Below are 18,242 nucleotides of genomic sequence, written 5' to 3' on the forward strand. Positions count from 1 at the left end.
ACCCATCCAACCATCCATCCACCCACCCACCCATCCATCCATCCATCCATCCATCCACCCATCCATCCATCCATCCACCCATCCAACCATCCATCCACCCACCCACCCATCCATCCATCCATCCATCCATCCACCCATCCATCCATCCATCCACCCATCCAACCATCCATCCACCCACCCACCCATCCATCCATCCATCCATCCATCCACCCACCCATCCATCCATCCATCCATCCATCCACCCATCCATCCATCCATCCACCCATCCAACCATCCATCCACCCACCCACCCATCCATCCATCCATCTATCCACCCATCCATCCATCCAACACATATCCATGGATTAGGCATACTGTGAGTGCAAGGATCTTTTTTTTATTCACTGCTAGATCTCTATACCTAGGACAGTGTCTGGAACATGGCAGGTACTCAACAAAAATTCTTAGCATCTCATTTAGGGTAAATGACGTAGAGGAAAAACAGAGAAGGAAATGGGATACAGAGTGCTAGTGGAGGGTGGGGAGGGTGTTGTTTGCAATTTTAAATAAGGTGGTCAGGAAGACCTCTCTGGAAAGGCAGCATTTGACGTGATACGTAGGAGCTACCCTGAACACACAACTCACCATGGGCCTGGTGCGTAGAGCTTTGCATACATCACTTCATTTAGTCTTCACAAAAACCCTGAAGAGAGTAAGGTCTGCTCTTATCCCTGTATATTACACATGAGGAGGCTACCACCCAGAGAGATGGGAGAAGCTGCCTAGCGCCCCGCACCCCAGAAACTGAGAAGCCAGAGCTTACACTAACACACTGTGACTCCAGCACGTTTGCTCTTGGCCATCACACTGTGGTGCTTCCTCATCTGCATTTCTGTCTCTCCTGATCCAGTGCGAGCTCCTTGTGCGCAGACTCGGTCTTGCCCACTGCTGAATCCCCAAAACCTTGGACGGTGTCTGGTGCATAGTCAGTGGCCAGGACCAGGCTTTGGGACATCCATTTCCGAACCTCGGGAAAGTTCAGTGAGCATGTCCCCCTCTTTAACAGCTATCAGAGCCTGTGTCATAGTCTTGGAATTGAGACAAATCTCTGTCCTTTCAAGGTAAATTTAATTTGGGAGAAGAGCAAGTGATTCAGTCAGTGCGGTTTCCAACATGGGTGATCAAACTGACTAATACTGGTTTTTAGAAAAAAATAAGGCTATGAAAACTGGCTTTTGTCTTGAGGCTCCTTAAGAGGCTCTGAAGATGGTTTCCAGAGAGAAGCCTGAGCTGCATTAGCAATGGCAAAATAACTGGAATAATGAACTACCTCAAGGGAGGCAGTTCTCAAGATTAAAGTATATTTGGACGTATAATTTCATGTACATTTGTTTAAAAACATCAATGTCCCATGACATGGTCTTTGTACTGCCCTCTGCTCCCCGGGGCTCCTCAGACCTCTGCCCGCTCTACCAGCCCCAGAGAGCAGAAGCACCCCACCTTGTGCCAGAGAGTGGAATGACAACCAACCGTGAGAAACACAGACAACCTAAGAGAGAAGATTCGCGGCCGGGAACACAGTGCCCGAGGCAGAGGGGTTTGGGCTCTCTCCAGGAAGGTCCCGACTTCTGATACCCAAGGTGGGAGCAGGGTGAGGCTGAGCAGGGTGGAGGCTCTAGCACTCCCCAGGAACACGCAGGGCTGGTCAAGGGGTGAGGGAAGGGCGTCTGTTCATAGGTGCGATGAGGCGTATGCGCATTTTGATATTATCATCTGGCTCATTGTTCTGACTACTTGAGCTCTTACTGGTCTCTCCGGTCCGATTCCCCGAAGCCTTTCCCAAGCTCTGCTGCTAATTCTTTTTTTTTTTTTTTATTCTTATGTTAATCCCCATACATTACATCATTAGTTTTAGATGAAGTGTTCCATGATTCATTGTTTGTGCATAACACCCAGTGCTCCATGCAGAATGTGCCCTCCTCAGTACCCACCACCAGGCTAACCCATCCTCCCACCCCCCTCCCCTCTAGAACCCTCAGTTTGTTTTTCAGAGTCCATCGTCTCTCATGGTTCGTCTACCCCTCCGATTTCCCCCCTTCATTCTACCCCTCCTACCAGCTTCTTCTTCTTCTTCTTTTTTTTTCCCTTAACATATATTGCATTATTTGTTTCAGAGGTACAGATCTGAGATTCAACAGTCTTGCACAATTCACAGCACTTACCAGAGCACATACCCTCCCCAGTGTCCATCACCGAGTCACCCCATCCCTCCCACCCCACCCCCCACTCCAGCAACCCTCAGTTTGTTTCCTGCAATTAAGAATTCCTCATATCAGGGGCGCCTGGGTGGCTCAGTTGGTTAAGCGGCTGCCTTCGGCTCAGGTCATGATCCTGGAGTCCCGGGATCGAGTCCCGCATCGGGCTCCCTGCTCAGCAGGGAGTCTGCTTCTCCCTCTGACTCTCCCCCTCTCATGCTCTCTATCACTATCTTTCTCAATAAATAAATAAAAATCTTTAAAAAAAAAAAGAATTCCTCATATCAGTGAGATCATATGATACATGTCTTTCTCTGTTTGACTTATTTCATTCAACATAATACCCTCCAGTTCCATCCACGTCGTTGCAAATGGCAAGATCTCATTCCTTTTGATGGCTGCATAATATTCCATTGTATATATATACCACCTCTTCTTTCATCTGTCGATGGACATCTTGGCTCTTTCCACATTTTGGCTATTGTGGACATTGCTGCTATAAACATCGGGGTGCACGTACCCTTTCGGATCCCTACTTTTGTATCTTTGGGGTAAATACCCAGTAGTGCAATTGCTGGATCATATGGTTCTGCTGCTAATTCTTACCGCCCTTTTCTGTTGAACCTGACCACGGAGAGCCACGTAGTGAGTTATGGGCACATGTTCTAGAGACAGAGCCAGATCCACATTCAAATCCTGGTTCTAGGGATTCTCAATTAGCTGCGGTGTTCAGCAAAGGACGCTGAACTTCCGTGAGCTTCAGTTTCCTCCTCTGGGAAGTGAGGGTAGTGAGAATGTCTGTGTCGTAGGGTTATTGCTACTGGTGTGTCCAGTGCTTTGTGCTTAACAAGCAGTCCGTAGATGCTAGGCTTTTTCTTTGTGCTGTTCTGTCCTTAGTGTTACCACTGTGCCCTCCCGCTGACTATCTTCACCGTTTCAGCAGATTCTTGGTCTGCATTTCCTTAAAGCTTCACACCAAGTCTCTTCCACTGCTTTTGGCATAATCTTTATTTTTTTCTGGGTTTATTGGCTCCCACAGAGATTGTTCTGCCTCTTTTTCTTTCTCTTAGCATCACTTAATGAAAAAGATGTACTTCTCTTGTGCCCCTTCCTTTGTGTATCTTATCCATTCTCTAGGACGTCTAGGGTGTGCATGCGTGCACGTGTGTGTGCACACACGTGTGCATATGCGTGTGCATGCGTGTGTGTGCATGCAGACGTGTGCGTGTAGCCTTCAATAAGCCCGCTTCCTCCAGCTGTGGTACATCTTCAGCTTTTGTTTTTAATCTCGCAGAAATTCAGTAATGAGCTTAACTTAGACCGCACTGGTTTTCTCGCCCAGGAGCCTTTCAGAATATTGATCTTCTTTTTTAAATGTTGTAATTTGAATGCAGAGTCCTTTGCCCTCATCAGAGGTTGTTAATGAATCCCCAGCTGGAGTCTAATGCTGACAGCTGCAGTCTGAACCATTCTTCTCTGGAAACTTCAGAACTAATGATGCATTTCCCATTTAGATATTGAATAGCAGGGACCATGCTAAGCTAAATTCAGGCCTTCCAGAATAGAGGGAGTGTGGGGCGGCCCAGAGAACCCAGGTGGACTTCTCCTCCAAAGAGAGGGCCTGGATATCTTAGCACCTCAGTTTCTCTTTTATCCTTGGAGTCAGGCACCCTCTAATACAGACACGAAGCAGATGCGTCCTTGCCCCTCGCATAATGTATGATTGCGTACATCCCTCCAGATGTGACACTGACGTAAGGTATGTGTTCTGTTTCAGTTTAACCAAAATTTACCGAATACCCTCAATGTGCGAGGACTGTAGAGGATACAAGATGAGTACACACTCTTCCAATGCCTCAAAACTAGGATTTAATAAGGGGGCCAGAGAATTGTAAATCTATCTGATACAAGACAAAGTAGAAACATCCCAATTAAATAATTATAAAGGGGAAAAGCAAAATCGCAAAAGAACTAAGTGTAGGTCAATAAATAACTCCTAAACACTTGGGGGAATTAATTTTCACTACAAAAAGTTAGTGACTTAACAATTTTAAATCCAGAAAGCTAAAATTTTCTGCACATCCAAAAGCACATTAAAATGAAAAGGTAAAAGTGACAAATTGGAGGGATGTTTCAGAACATACCTAAAGGGGTCTTACAAATCTAGAACTCTTCAATTAAGAAGCGGGCACTCGGGGCACCGGGCTGGCTCGGTCAGAGGAGCGTGCAACTCTTGATCTCAGGGTCGTGAGTTCAAGCCCCACATTAAGTATAATGATTACTTAAATAAATAAAACTTTAAAAAAAGAAGTGGGCCATGGACATGAAAAGGAAATTCACAAAACAAAAAATATATAATGATTAATAAGAAAAATGTTTAATTCCATAGATATCAAAGGAATAAAAATTTAAATCATAGTGTCAACCATTCAATTGGCAAAGATTTAAAAATACATGTATAAGACCCAGTGTCAACAAGAGTGGGGGCCAGACTCTTCCTACCTGCTGGTAGGTGGGCATTGTTGGCTTACCTGCCCTCCTGCCGGGGCTTCCTTCTCAATAGCAAACACATCCCACAGGAGAGAGGAGGCAATGAGGACCCACAAACATCTAGTTTATTGATGCTGATTATGACCCAGTCATCAGTATATGCCGGAAATGTGCAATAGTAAAAAACTCAAGCCACAGAAGGTCAAGAGGAGCCCTGTAACCTCATACATGCTCATGCTTTGTTGATACGTAAGTCCCACTCATCAAAACTCTCCTGGCCACCCCCCCACTCCCTCCAAATTGGGATTAGCTGGACCTAAGTTGCCCCACCCCTGATGACCCTTACTTAATGTGAATATGATATTTGTCATTGTAATATCATTAACACAAGATAAAGACACAGGATTGTAGCCTACGCCATTCAATCTCAGATGTATGCTGTGCTCTGTTCAGTCAGACTCCCCCTGAGTTCTTGTTCTGCACACTTGTCCAGGTCCAAGTTCACCAACACCTGTCGTCTCGTCCTCCTTTTATCCATTTCCCAAGTTTTCTGACATAACACATTCTAATGAAACTCACATAATCTAACATATTCTCACCCTTCAAAATAATAGATCCACCTTTTGATCAATTCTACCCAAGAAGACGACAAATTGGTGCCACCATGCTGGGAGGCGGCTTTTCAGTATGTATCAAAAGCCAAAAAAATTTTCTTACTGTTTGACTCAGTGATTTTCTTTTAGGAATCTATCCTGAGGACATGATGAAAGATAGAAACAAAAAATATTTACGTAGCATTATTTATGACTGGAAAATGTTGGAAACAACCTAAATATCCAGTAGTAGGCTATTGCAGATAAGGTATTTATTCTGTTGTTCCACCATTAAAAGCATGACTTAGCAATTACTCAGTGGTGTAGGAAAATATTCACAGAATATGGCTAAATGGAAAAGTGGTTTCAAAGAGCTGCTTAGTATACAGCGTGAACCCGATTTGACAACGGGGTAGATATATATTGAGCTTTCAGATGTAATAAGTGTATATACCCATAAATATGTGCTTTAAACACACAGACTCTAGGAAAAAGTCCAGAAGGGCATATAATTAATGTCAGTGGTGTTTATTGCTATCTAGTATAGAATTGTAGTTTTTCCGTATTTTATGCATTTTGTACAATGAATAGTTATTGTTTTTAAGATGGGGAAAGAAAGGGAATAGGACTTTTTAAAATAAAGAATGTAGGTACCTTATGTAAGGTATATACATAGCGCTAAGGGGAAAGAAGAATGTGGAGGAGGGTCTATGGACAGGTGGATGAAAGGGCGGCATTTGAGGAAGGCCTGGTGAGTCAGGGGAAGGTGGGTCCTCTGCAGGATGTAGTCTAAGCCCAGGGCCTGGGGATCTTTCATCATTGCTGGGTGGGAATATGGGTACTGAGAGAGGTGAGTAGAGCTAAAAGGGGAAGAAGCCAGAAGCCAAACAAGTGGGTGTCTTGTAGGTTGACACCAAGAATCCACATTCATTACAAGGGCATCAACAAGGCTCCCTGTTACTCTGCTGACTTTAATTTTACTTCTTCTCTCTTTAGTGGAACAAACAGTTCTGTTCCTGCTTGTCCTTTAGCCTCCCCTGGATTTTTTTTTTTTCCTACTCTTCTCTTTTTCCTGCCCCCTCCTCTTGTTTGAAAGCACAAGTAGGTGAGGCCGAGGGCTGTGGGAGGTGTGGCAGAGTCAGGCTCAGCTGGGGAGGGGAGGGAGGGTGAGCCCGGGTCCCCTCCAGTCCTTTCTGGCTGCCATGAGCAGAGTCTTCCTCCACCAGAGTTCACCAGAGGTTTTAGCTTAAAGCAAAAAGCAGGAATGACTTCCATCCATTTGGGCAAGAAGGTGAGGCCAGGTTTGGGGACAATGTAACTCATGTTTCCTGCAGCTCAGCCCATGATGGGCCTCCGAAGGGAGTTCCAGTGCTCACTTGGACCGTGGTGCAGGCTCCTCATGGAGGAAAGTCTGATCCAGGCCATGTGCCTCTGCTCCTTCCCCTCAGCTGCCACATCAACCGCATCTTGGAGTCCCCCCGGGGAAATGCGCTGTTGGTCGGCGTGGGTGGGAGCGGCAAGCAGAGTCTGACAAGGCTCGCAGCGTTCATCAGCTCCATGGATGTATTCCAGATCACGCTGCGGAAGGGCTACCAGATCCCGGACTTCAAGGTAAGAGCCAGCCCCCTTCCAACCGCCCACAACTCCCTGTCACCCTTCCTTAGCTCTTCACTCACCTTGCTCAGAACCTCCCCTTAAGTGACTGGCCATTCCCTTCCTCACTTCTGGGCTGGTGACACCTGGGGCTCTTTACTTATTAGACTCAGTTCTACATTTGTAAAACCTCAGCTGCTTCAGCTCCATCTGGGTAACCTTGGCTCTCACCGGATCTGAGGCACCTCTCTGTCAAATTTAGCACACAGCTCTCCAGCAGTTCTGGTAGACTTTGAAGGAATTCTGACAGTCTGCCCAAGCTCTGTAAGAAATTCGTATTTTGAAAGACTGTTCCAGTACCCACCAGGTACTGGGAGCTTCAGTGACATTTCCTGGTTCCAGACACTGAGCTCTTAGCAGCTGTGCTGCATGCTCTGGAACATGGGGAAAGGCATTTAGACAACCTTCAGAGGTCACTTTGCCCTTCTCTTTTGTGCCTGGTTACAACAGAGGCAGGGTCGGGAGTCCTGATGTAATTTCCACCAGGATGCTGCCCTTGCTGTCCTTGGGAGAATTCCAGCCAGCCTAGAGCCAGGCCTGCCCACCTGCCTTCATAATCTCTCAACCAGTGGTGCTCCCTGCGGTTCTGAAAGCACAGCTCAGCCTCTCCATGACTGGCCGGATCTAAGGTCATACACCAGGTCTTCAGTGGTTCCAAAAAAGAGGAAACAAGTTAGTGCGTATGAGAAATACACATTTACAGAATGATCTAAGACCGTGGTTCTCAACCTTGGTTATATACTGGAATCCCCTTCAAATACTGTTGATGCCTACATCCCACCCTCCAGAAGTTCTGGCTTAACTAGTCTGAGGAATGGCCTGGGCATCAAGACTTTTCAAAGCATCCCCCCAGATGGTTCCAATGAGAGTTGAGAAACATTGTCTTAACTAATTCTGTAAGTGCATAAGGTTGAGAACAGTTGATATTAAAGGAAGTTCATGAACTCTAAAGGGGAATGATATATAGGACATGAAAGAAGCTTTGCTGTAAGGAAATGCATGAGGCTCTTAGAAAATGAGCTTTGAGTGATGTGAGTGAGAAGAGCAAGATCAGGGACTGAGAGCTGAGCTTTGTGAGAGGGATGCAGAGATTGAACCAAGATTGACTAAGCTGGAAAAATTCAGGGCTTGGCATCCTAGCCCAAAACTTCATCCACCTGCAGTTTTGAATGGATATAATTTCCTACCAGGTGATTGTGTGTGTGTGTGTGTGTGTGTGTGTGTGTGTTCCCTAGTATATTTTATTCCAACACAAGGCTTTTGCTGGAGCAAGTCACGAGAACACAAAACAGTGCTAGCATAAGATACATTCATCACCCAGGTCGGTAGCCCCAAGTACATGACTCTTCTGTCAAGACCAAGAGCAATTGCTTGCCTTCTGGGGCAGGTCATTCACTTGTATGATGATATAAGTAACACAGATGAACAGGGACTATCTCTGTCCCTTTGGAAAGCTGTTACCTCTTTGTACAAAGGAGGAGCTCCAGAAGCTAGGATAGGATCCGCAGTGATTGTATGAATTAAAGATCATCACTGTTTAATTTTACTTGTCCACCTCTACTGCGATTGGAGCCTGGGAATGAGGCCCATTTCCCTACTTGTCAGTACAAGATAGCACTCCTTCCTACTTCCCATTGCTGTTTCGCTTTATTTCCCATTAAAGTAGATAAGGAAATGATCCCATTCCTAAAGAGCTGGTTGGGGATCTCTTTCGATCAAGCCATCTTCCCTAAGATCTTTAATACTGATTGTTTCCACAGATGGACCTGGCCAGTTTGTGCCTGAAAGCCGGAGTGAAGAATCTCAGCATGGTGTTTCTCATGACCGATGCCCAAGTGGCTGATGAGAAGTTCCTTGTGCTAATCAATGATCTCTTGGCATCTGGTAAGAAACTCTTTGCTCTTGAGTGTGAATTCCCCCTAGAGTCAGAGTCACCCCAAGGTGCTCCAAGGTCCGGAGAGCTAGGTCATAGAAATGAGAGAGAAAACTGATAGAGTAGAGGACTGGTTCATTAAGATCCTTTTAAGGTTAGCACTGTGCCTTATCCTGGCTCCTTTCATTGCAAAACGTATAGTAATCTTGGGGCTGTCTGACTGGAACTAGATCTCTCACCCTGTATTTCAGTTGGCTCCAATCCAGCCAGGTCACCTTCTCCTAAAATAATGTCTGAGACACAGAAGTTGGTATACTTTTATGAATTTGAAATTTTATTTCTCAATTAAGTATTTTTAATTTTTCATTTAGAAGACAAGTTTTTCAAGTGTAAATGAATTTCTGAAGCCCTGCCCAGTGAAAACATAATGCAATCAGCTTGCTCCAAGGTCGTGAAGTTTCAAGTTCACATTTCTCTTTTAAGGCTTCTATATAAAAATAAGATTTACATACACCTGTTAAAATGGAGATGCAATTAAAAGTAATACTTCTCTGATATTCCTCCCTTTGTTCTTAACCACTTTGACAGGGAGAACTAGAGCACATCTTAGTTCTAATTTTCCCTGTCAAATAAATAATTTGCTAGAAATTAATTGACTGCCTGTCCAGAGAGGGCTTCAGGAATTCCTCAGGACCTCCCCACCCCCTTCATTTTTCAATTTTGTGGGGTTGTACAATCACTCCACTCTTGGATAACATAGTGCAGACTATAACACTATGTCAGGCTATCTTGCCATGAACTCATTCCTCTCTAGTTATCTACAAGTCTTATTAGTTTAGAGATAAAGGTACAGTGAGTGTATTCCACTGATTCAACTCTACCCCCAAAACATTCTCCTCAATGTCCTACTAATCTCATAGGCTCTCCAGTTTCTTCCCACAGTTCTTTAGCTCATTGTTTGATCCCTTGATTTCCTGACACCATTTCCAAAATCAAACCATAATGGTAATTCATGGTTTCAATGGTAAATGCTTGAGTCCCACTTCTGACACCAAGCAAACATTTCAGAACCTATCATTATGCCAGTTGCATCTCAGTTGGGTTACAGATAGATGGGAAGAAATCCTACACACAAAGTTTAAAAATTAAATAGAGTTCCTAGCTTAATTAGCAAAAGGTAGGTAATAGCATAAGAAGCAAGTTGGCCATACAGATCAGAAACAAAGGAAGCATATCTTTGGGTCCCTTCTCTTGGCTGCCAGAGCCCTTCCTTGGCATCATGTAGCTGCTGGTGAAACTATGCATGAAACGTTGGTCCTTGCTGAATCTGAAAATTCCAAATTTTGCTATGTCCTTACTGCCCTGTTACAATAATTCCTGGAGAAGGCACACTGGCCATCAAATGCAGGTAATTAAGAAATTCTTACAAAGTGTGTCTCCTCTTAGCTCTTGAACAAAACTCAGAACTAGCAAGTCCCCATCCTAACCTAGAGAGAGGAAATAGAATCATTCCCTAGCTTTCTGGAACAGCACAACTGTCTCCAACTTTCACACATTCCAAAAAGTCCATTTTACTGCAGTCCATGCTAAGAGAACCTTGTCTGTTTCAGGGGTGGTGTCTCTTCCTTTCCAAACTCTGCCAGATTTAATACTTTATTTTATGTTGGGATTTTCCTTCTGCTTTTCAAAAGGCTTAATTGTTCACTCCAAAGTTAACATTTCTCTTCCCCAGCCCAGACTAGATCACTCTCCATTTATTCATATATTCAGATCCACTTATTAAGCTTCCATGTTCCAGTTGGTAGGTGCTATGCTCAAACATGAATATCATACACTCTATGGCATACTGGAATAGTTAATAACCACTTGGGTCCCCCTTGTTATAAAGTCCTATGCCTCTCCGTCTCTGAACCAAACTGTCCTTTTATATCTGGGCCAAAACTCCTGTTGGTATATAAAACATGGACAGACCACCTCATCATCAAGGATCTTAAAATGATTAGATCCAGAATTGATATATTAGTGGTCTCCATCCATCACACGAAAATCTGGAGTCTGGGGGGCACATGGGTGGCTCAGTTGGTTGAGCAGCCGACTCCCAATTTCAGCTCAGGTCATGATCTCAGGGTTGTGAGATCAAGCCCCACATTGGGCTTTGCAGTGAGCATGAAGCCTGCTTGGGATTCTCTCCCTCCCTCTCCCTCTGCCCCTCCCCCCACTCATGTGCACACACACTCTATCTCTCTAAAAAAAAAGAAAAGGGGGTGCCTGGATAGCTCAGTCAGTTAAGTGTCTGCCTTCAGCTCCGGTCATGATCCCAGGGTCCTGGGATCGAGCCCTATGTCCAGCTCTCTGCTCAACAGGGAGCTTGCTTCTCCCTCTCTCTCTGCCTGCTGTTCCACCTGCTTGTGTGCTCGCTCTCTCCCCCCCACCCCCATCAAATAATAAATAATATTTTTTTTAAATACTAAAAATAAAATTAAATTTTAAACAGAAAAGAAAATCTGGAGTCTGGAAATAGTCATAACAACTTGGAATTGGATTGTTATTCTCCCATGAGACCCAGAACTAGATTTCCTGATGAGAAAAGACAAAGTGTGGGGCAAAAGAGAAGCCAGCCAGCATGCACCCGATCTCCTGAGCATACTTGTGGTCTCCACCAGATGTGTCCTCAAACCACAGATGTGGAAATTTAAACCAGAACCTGGTTGGCTCTCCAGCTACCAAACAGAAATGCCAAAGGGTTTGAGTAGTCAGCCTTTCCTTTCCTTCACATGGTGCTGAATTTCCACACAAATTATTGAGACTATGTCCCTGTGCATTGTCCGATATTTCTAACCTCTCCCTCATCACCTCTACCCAAGAGATAATCAAATGCCACAAATTTTACCCCCTAACCATTTCTGATTCCAAATCATAGCTATCATAGCTACCATTGGTCTTTTCATCTGTTTTTTCAACAAATGTAGACACTTTCTTTAAGATCTATTTATTTATTTGAGAGAGAGGGAGAACACGAGTTGGGGGCGGAGAGGCAGAGGGACAGGGAGAGAAATCCTCAAGCAGACTCCCCACTGAGCACAGAGCCTGATGTGGGGCTCAATCCCACGATCCTGAGATCATTACTTGAGGCAAAATCAAGAGTCAAATGCTCAACCAACTGAGCCACCCAGATGCCCCAACAAATGTAGACACTTCTTATCTCATCCCCCATCTCCTAGGCAATACCTCCTCTAATCCATTCTCCTCACTGCTTCCAAAGGGTCTTTCTAAAATACAGTTTCTCCATTGGTTTCTAACTGAATGCAGGAGAAAATCCAAGAAAACACCCTGCCTTTGACCTACTCTGTGATCTAGTAATTCCTAACTCCCTGAGATAATCCACTCTACTTGACTTCCTTCACATCCTTACATGATTCCTTTTGAACTTCATGCCCTTCTCCTCCTTTGTCTGGATTAACTTCTACCCATATTATGAGACTTATCTTGAGCATTCTCTCTCTAGGAAATCTTCACTGATCCACTGTCACTCCTAAGAGTGATCCACTGTCACATCCCTCCACATTTCTAGACCACTCTGTGGCTGCACACACCATTGTACTGAAAGAGCATTGTAAATTTATGAAAGGCAGACATTATGTTGTGTGTTGTCGGTGAATTTTTTTGTTACGAAATAATGTAGGGATACAAGAGGAAAAGGATTAAGTACCTATTGCCCAGTTTAGGAGACAATACAATGCTGATAGAATTATAACCCTCCCTCATTCATATTGTCAGCAGTTAACACATCTCTGGTCCCATAATGAGTATTCGGGAGGGATTTGTTGAACTAAGGTGCATGATACCATGAGAATGATGTGCTGTTTTACGTATTAGATCTCACTGTTGCACACATGTTTTGAGATGGCTTTCGAGCATGCAGAGAGAGGGGCACAGGTACCGAGACAGCCACCACACTCCCCTCCTTTTTCCCCCTTGAGACCAGAGAAATGTTCTGGAAAAATTGTAGGCCTAGATGGAGCCAGAGCCCTAAGCCAGTGTGACATTAACCGGTTCATGGAGGACCCAACCCTTAGCTTCGTCTGTTTTATAATCAAGCTCCAACTAACAGAGCCATCTGAAACCATCAGGACCTCCTCCCCCAGAGGAAGGACCTCCTCCTCCAGAGGCCTCTCTGAAAGTCCCACAGGAGCACAGAGAAGATGATGATTAGTCTGACTTGCAAAGTATTAGGACACGGTAATGCTGGCACAAATTGGAGGCAGAAACAGCATTTCCCGAATTTTGGCCTCAGGAGGAAACTTTGCAGATGTTTAAACAGCCTCTGCCTCTGTTCACATCACCCAGTTCCCTCTGGCAGTTCGGTCCCCTGCTTTCAGCGTGACTACCTACATCACACAGTAAGTGACGGGGATATTGTCAGGGGAAATTGAAGGAACAAACCTGAAGATGCAGACTTTGCTCCCAAATCAGAGGCACTGCATTGCACCTGGGGACCTTCTTAAGGGCTCTTGGGACCTAGTGGCAGACAGCATCCTAAGAACACAGAGAAAGTCTCCAAATGGCCTGGTGTTTTCAGCATCAGCACTCAGGGTATCACATAAACCAGGTAGGCATACTTTTTTTTTTTTTTTTCTACCAAGGGTCAGAAAGTGAATATTTTCAGTTTTTTAGACCAGACAGTCTTTGTCATAACTACTCAACTCTGTCGTCATACTGGGAAAACAGCCGTAGACAATCCATAAATGAATGATTACAGTGGTGACCAATAAAACTTTGTTTACGGACAATAAAACTTGAATGTCCTGTAATTTTCATGAGTCACTAAGTATTGTTTTAATTTTTTTCAACCATTAAAAATTATAAGAACCACTCTTAGCTTGCAGGCCATGCACACGGAGGCAGCAGGCCAGATTAGCCTATAGACTATAGTTGGGCTCCTCCATCTCAAGCGTGTTATACCTAAAACACCAAAAGAACCGGGGCGCCTAGGTGGCTCAGTAGGTTAAGCGTCTGCCGTCAGCTCAGGTCATGATCTCAGGGACCTAGGATCGAGCCCCGTGTTGGGCTCCCTGCTCAGTGAGGAGTCTGTTTTGCCCTCTGTCCTTCCCCCTGCTCGTTCTGTCTCTCTCATTCTCTCTCTCTCAAGTAAATAAAGTCTTAAAAAAAAAAAAAAAGAACCTAAGTCCCCCATATTTCAAATAATAGACGAAGAATGCAGACTGTGTTATTACAAATGTTCTAAGACCAAAGGGAATGCAAGTCTTCACGGGAGGGCTCTAACGTGGTAATAGAGAAGGGAACACAGATTATACAGACCAACATAGGCAGTCAGCTCCTGAAGCCGGATGAGTATGGGTCACGTCAATTCCATCTGAGTGTTGCTCTTTTTAAAACTTCCCTGAACTCCTTAATTCCCAACACATGCTAACTACCATTTCAGGGGCGCCTGGGTGGCTCAGTCGGTTAAGCGTCTGCCTTCGGCTCAGGTCATGATCCCAGAGTCCTGGGATCGAGCCCCACATCGGGCTCCCTGCTCAGCGGGAATCCTGCTTCTCCCTCTCCCACTCCCCCTGCTTGTGTTCCCTCTCTCGCTGTCTCTCTCTCTATGTCAAATAAATAAATAAAATCTTTAAAATAAATAAATACATACATACATACATACATACATACATACATACATACCATTTCATTTTCTTAGAGGAGTTTCCTCTGACCTCTGTTTTTATCAAATGACGCAGAACAGGATTGTTCCATTACTAAGACCTTGGTTTTGACAAGTTATAGCTCAGGGTGTTTTATATGCATGCTCCGAAATATCTTAATGGACGGGAGTTAAAGCAAGTTTGTCCAATTAAGGGAAGAAAGTAAATGATCGCTTTCATGATCATCCATTTTTTTCATTTTGACCTTTGAAACGATTAAGTCTAATTAGTATAAAATCCTCACTGAACTCCTGGCTGGGTTAGTGTGGTCAGACTATGAAGGCCAGAGATTTGTTGGAAGTTGGCATGACTTTCCTGCAGATAAAGTACGTCAAGGAAGCACAGCAGCGTCACTGATGGATAAAATCAGAATTCCCATCACTCTGATTAGTTACAGATCATTTGCCAAACCACCCACCTTTGGGGACCCCATCTGAGTCCACAAGGAGGTAATATGGGTAGGGTGGCCCCAGTGGCATCTTCGACCTCCAGCGTTTCTATGATGCTCACATTTCTGTGTTGGTTATGGAGGAAGAAAGAAGCATGTGGGTGTTGGAGAACTTTAAAGGGGAACTTGTATATGATTTCAGGTCCAGATAGCCTCAGGACTCACCTAAAGCCTTGTTGTGGAAATGGGGAAGAGCTTTCCTGAGGCCCATACAATATCCCAGAGTGCACCCCACTCACCTTTACGTCGTATCCAGTGTTTTCAGGATTTTAGCTCTACTAGAGCTTCCTTTATTCTTTACCTCCCTCAATGTCTCCTCTCTCTCTCTCTCTTTCTCTCTCTCGTGGAGAAGACCTGGTTGTTTAGTATGATCCTCACAACTATCCTTATACCCCATAGCCCATCTCCATGTCTTTATAAGTTTTTCCTCTTCCTCCAAGATGACCATCCTTCCTCCCCAAGACCAACTTCTCCATCTGAGCCAGGAGACCACCTCCTGGTCCCTGATTCAGAACTCTGCTCTGTTTTCTTTTCCCAATTTCTGACTCTCCTTCATAGTTTTCATGCTCTCACCACCCTCACTTATTTTCTTCCCTTGACATTTTTCTGTATTTCTTCACAAACTCTTCTGGACATGCAGAAAGTAATAAAACTCCCATGCTGTTATGCATGATGTTGCAAAGTAGAAACTTCCAGTATGCATGTGCAGAATTTCTTTATGATAGGTGCCCAAGATTGCTCTTCTGTCTGGTACCTGCATTTCAACTTTATAAAAAGTGTCAAGCTGCTCTCCAGACTAGTTGTATATATTTTCTCTCTGACCAATAGGGCATGGATGCCTGTTTCCTCCTAACCTCGCCAGCACCCAGTTTCCCTGACATACTGGTTTTTGCCAGTGGGTGTGAAATGAAATCTCATTGTTTTCTTTCCCTTTTTACTTGTGACCTTGAGCATCTTTTCGAGGGTTTACTGGCTATGCCTCTTCTGTGAGTTGCCTCTTTATGTAGTTTGCCCTTTTGCTCTGGGGTTTTTGGTCTTTTTCTTATGGATTTGTAAGAGATCCTTTTATATTCTGGATACTAACCCTCTGTTCATTATATGGATTGTATGTACCCTTTGAAGTCTGCATCTGACTTGTGTCATGCTGATTTAGTTTAAATGCTGTAAAACTTAACAGTTCTTTTTAATGCTCTGTGCTTTTTCAGACATTTTGTTCTATTCAATATGATAAAAATTATCTCCTGCATTTTGTTTTTAAATTATTACTATTTGGGGGCACCTGGGTGGCTCAGTTGGTTGGGTGTCTGTCTCTTGGTTTCCACTCGGGTCATGATCTCATGGGTCGTGGGATCAAGCCCCATGTCAGGCTCTGTGCTCAGTGGGGAGTCTGTTTGGGATTCTCTCCCTCTACCCCTCCCTCCAACTCTCTCTCTAATAGATGGATAAATCTTTAAAAAATAATTACTGTTTGACTTTTCATATTTATGTATTTAATCCACCTAAAATTTATTTTTTAAAGATTTATTTATTTGAGACGGGGGGGGGGGGCTGGGGGAGGGGCAGAGGGCGAGGGAGAAAGAGAATCTCAATCAGACTCTGCGCTGAGCACAGAGCCCAGCGTGGGGCTCGATCTCATGCCCCTGAGATCATGACCTGAGCCAAAATCAAGAGTCTGATGCTTAACCAACTGAGACACCCAGGTGCCCCTAAAATTTATTTTTATATAGTGTTCTAATTTTAATTATTAATCTTAATACTGAATTGTCCTAACATTACTTATTGATTAATCAGTCTCAAGGCTGCAACCGATTTTTAATATCAATTTCCTGTTTATAATTGGGTCTGTTTCTAGGGTGTTGCCCTCAGTGTTCTATTTATTTGCCCCATACCAGTTTCACATTGTTTTAATTAACATAGTTTTATAAGGAGACTTGATTTCTGGTAGGGCAAATCCTTCCCTCTGGTTCTTCTTCAGAAATGTCAGGGCTGTTGTTTACCCTTTGCTCTTCTGTATACATTTTAGAGTATGTTTGTCAGGATCAAGAAAGAAATCCATTTGATTTTTTGTTGTTGTTGTTTTTGTTGTTGGAATTGCAGATTTATGATGGGGGTAATACTGAGTCATCCTCCCCTGAGCACAATTTCTCTTTCTGTTTATTTAGGGTTTTGTTTATGACCTTCAATAGTATGTTTCCGTTTTTATACTAAGATCTTGCACATCTTTTCATATATTACTACCTGCCTTATAGTTTTTGTTGGTATCCTAAATAACTTTTAAAGTAACATTTTTTGGGGGGGGGGGCACCTGGCTGGCTCACTCGGTAGAGTGTGCAACGCTTGATCTCAGGGGTGTGAGTTCAAGCCCCATGTTGGGTATAGAGATTACTTAAAAATAATAAAATCTTAAAAAAAAAAAAGATTTTAAAAAGTAAAGTAACTTTTCTTGGCTTGAATACAGATGCCCTTTTATTTCCAGTATGATTTGTATCCAGCAAGCTTGTTCTTGAACATGCTTGTGAGTCCTGATGGTTTATGTATGTATTCTCTTAGATTTTCTATGTAGAAAATCAGATTTTAAACAATAATTTTATTATTGCCTTAACTATTCTTATACATTTTCCTTTTCTTGGTTTTTTGCATAGTCTAGGACCTCTTGTATAACATTGAATAGGAAACATGATGGCAGTTATGCTTGTCTTGTCCTGATTTGAAAGAGAATATTCTAGTATTTCACCATGTGGTATAATATTTGCTTTGGGTCTGCAATAGACATCTATTATAGGTTAAGAGAAATCTTATTTATTCCTAGTTTGCTAACAGTATTTGGAAATTTTATGTATCTCTGTAATGGTGATATTGTATTAGGTCTTTAATCTATTAATGTAGTGAATTATTTTCATAGATTTCTCAAAGACTTAACCATCATTGCTTTTCTAGGACAAATGCTACCTGGTCATCATATATTTATTTTTATATATTTAGTTGGGATTTTTTAAAAGATTTATCCAACATATACTGCCTGACTAATACAGGATTTTATTTAACTTTCAGAACTTTGTAAGAATAATCTTGTAAAAATCTTGTAAAAATAATTAGACATACTTTAAAAGTACATTTCTATTACTATGAGGTTGAGTGTTCATATGTTTGCCAGTCTTATTTGTACAAACAAAAAAGTAAATATAGTGTTGATGTACATTTCTGTTGCTACAAGTGAGATAAAGCATATGTTCATATATTTAAGAG

At 43.3% G+C, this 18,242-nt stretch overlaps 1 protein-coding gene across 1 annotated transcript in view; it reads left to right on the top strand.

Moving 5' to 3' along the window:
- The window catches only part of DNAH9 (dynein axonemal heavy chain 9), a 357,089-nt gene that overhangs the window by 202,896 nt on the left and 135,951 nt on the right, over positions 1 to 18,242 (top strand). The window contains 2 exon segments of the mRNA XM_021694498.1: positions 6,766 to 6,928; positions 8,731 to 8,854. Coding sequence (XP_021550173.1) covers positions 6,766 to 6,928; positions 8,731 to 8,854 — 287 coding nt within the window.

The sequence above is a fragment of the Neomonachus schauinslandi genome, chromosome 15, assembly GCF_002201575.2.
Source record: "Neomonachus schauinslandi chromosome 15, ASM220157v2, whole genome shotgun sequence".
Lineage (NCBI taxonomy): Eukaryota > Metazoa > Chordata > Mammalia > Carnivora > Phocidae > Neomonachus > Neomonachus schauinslandi.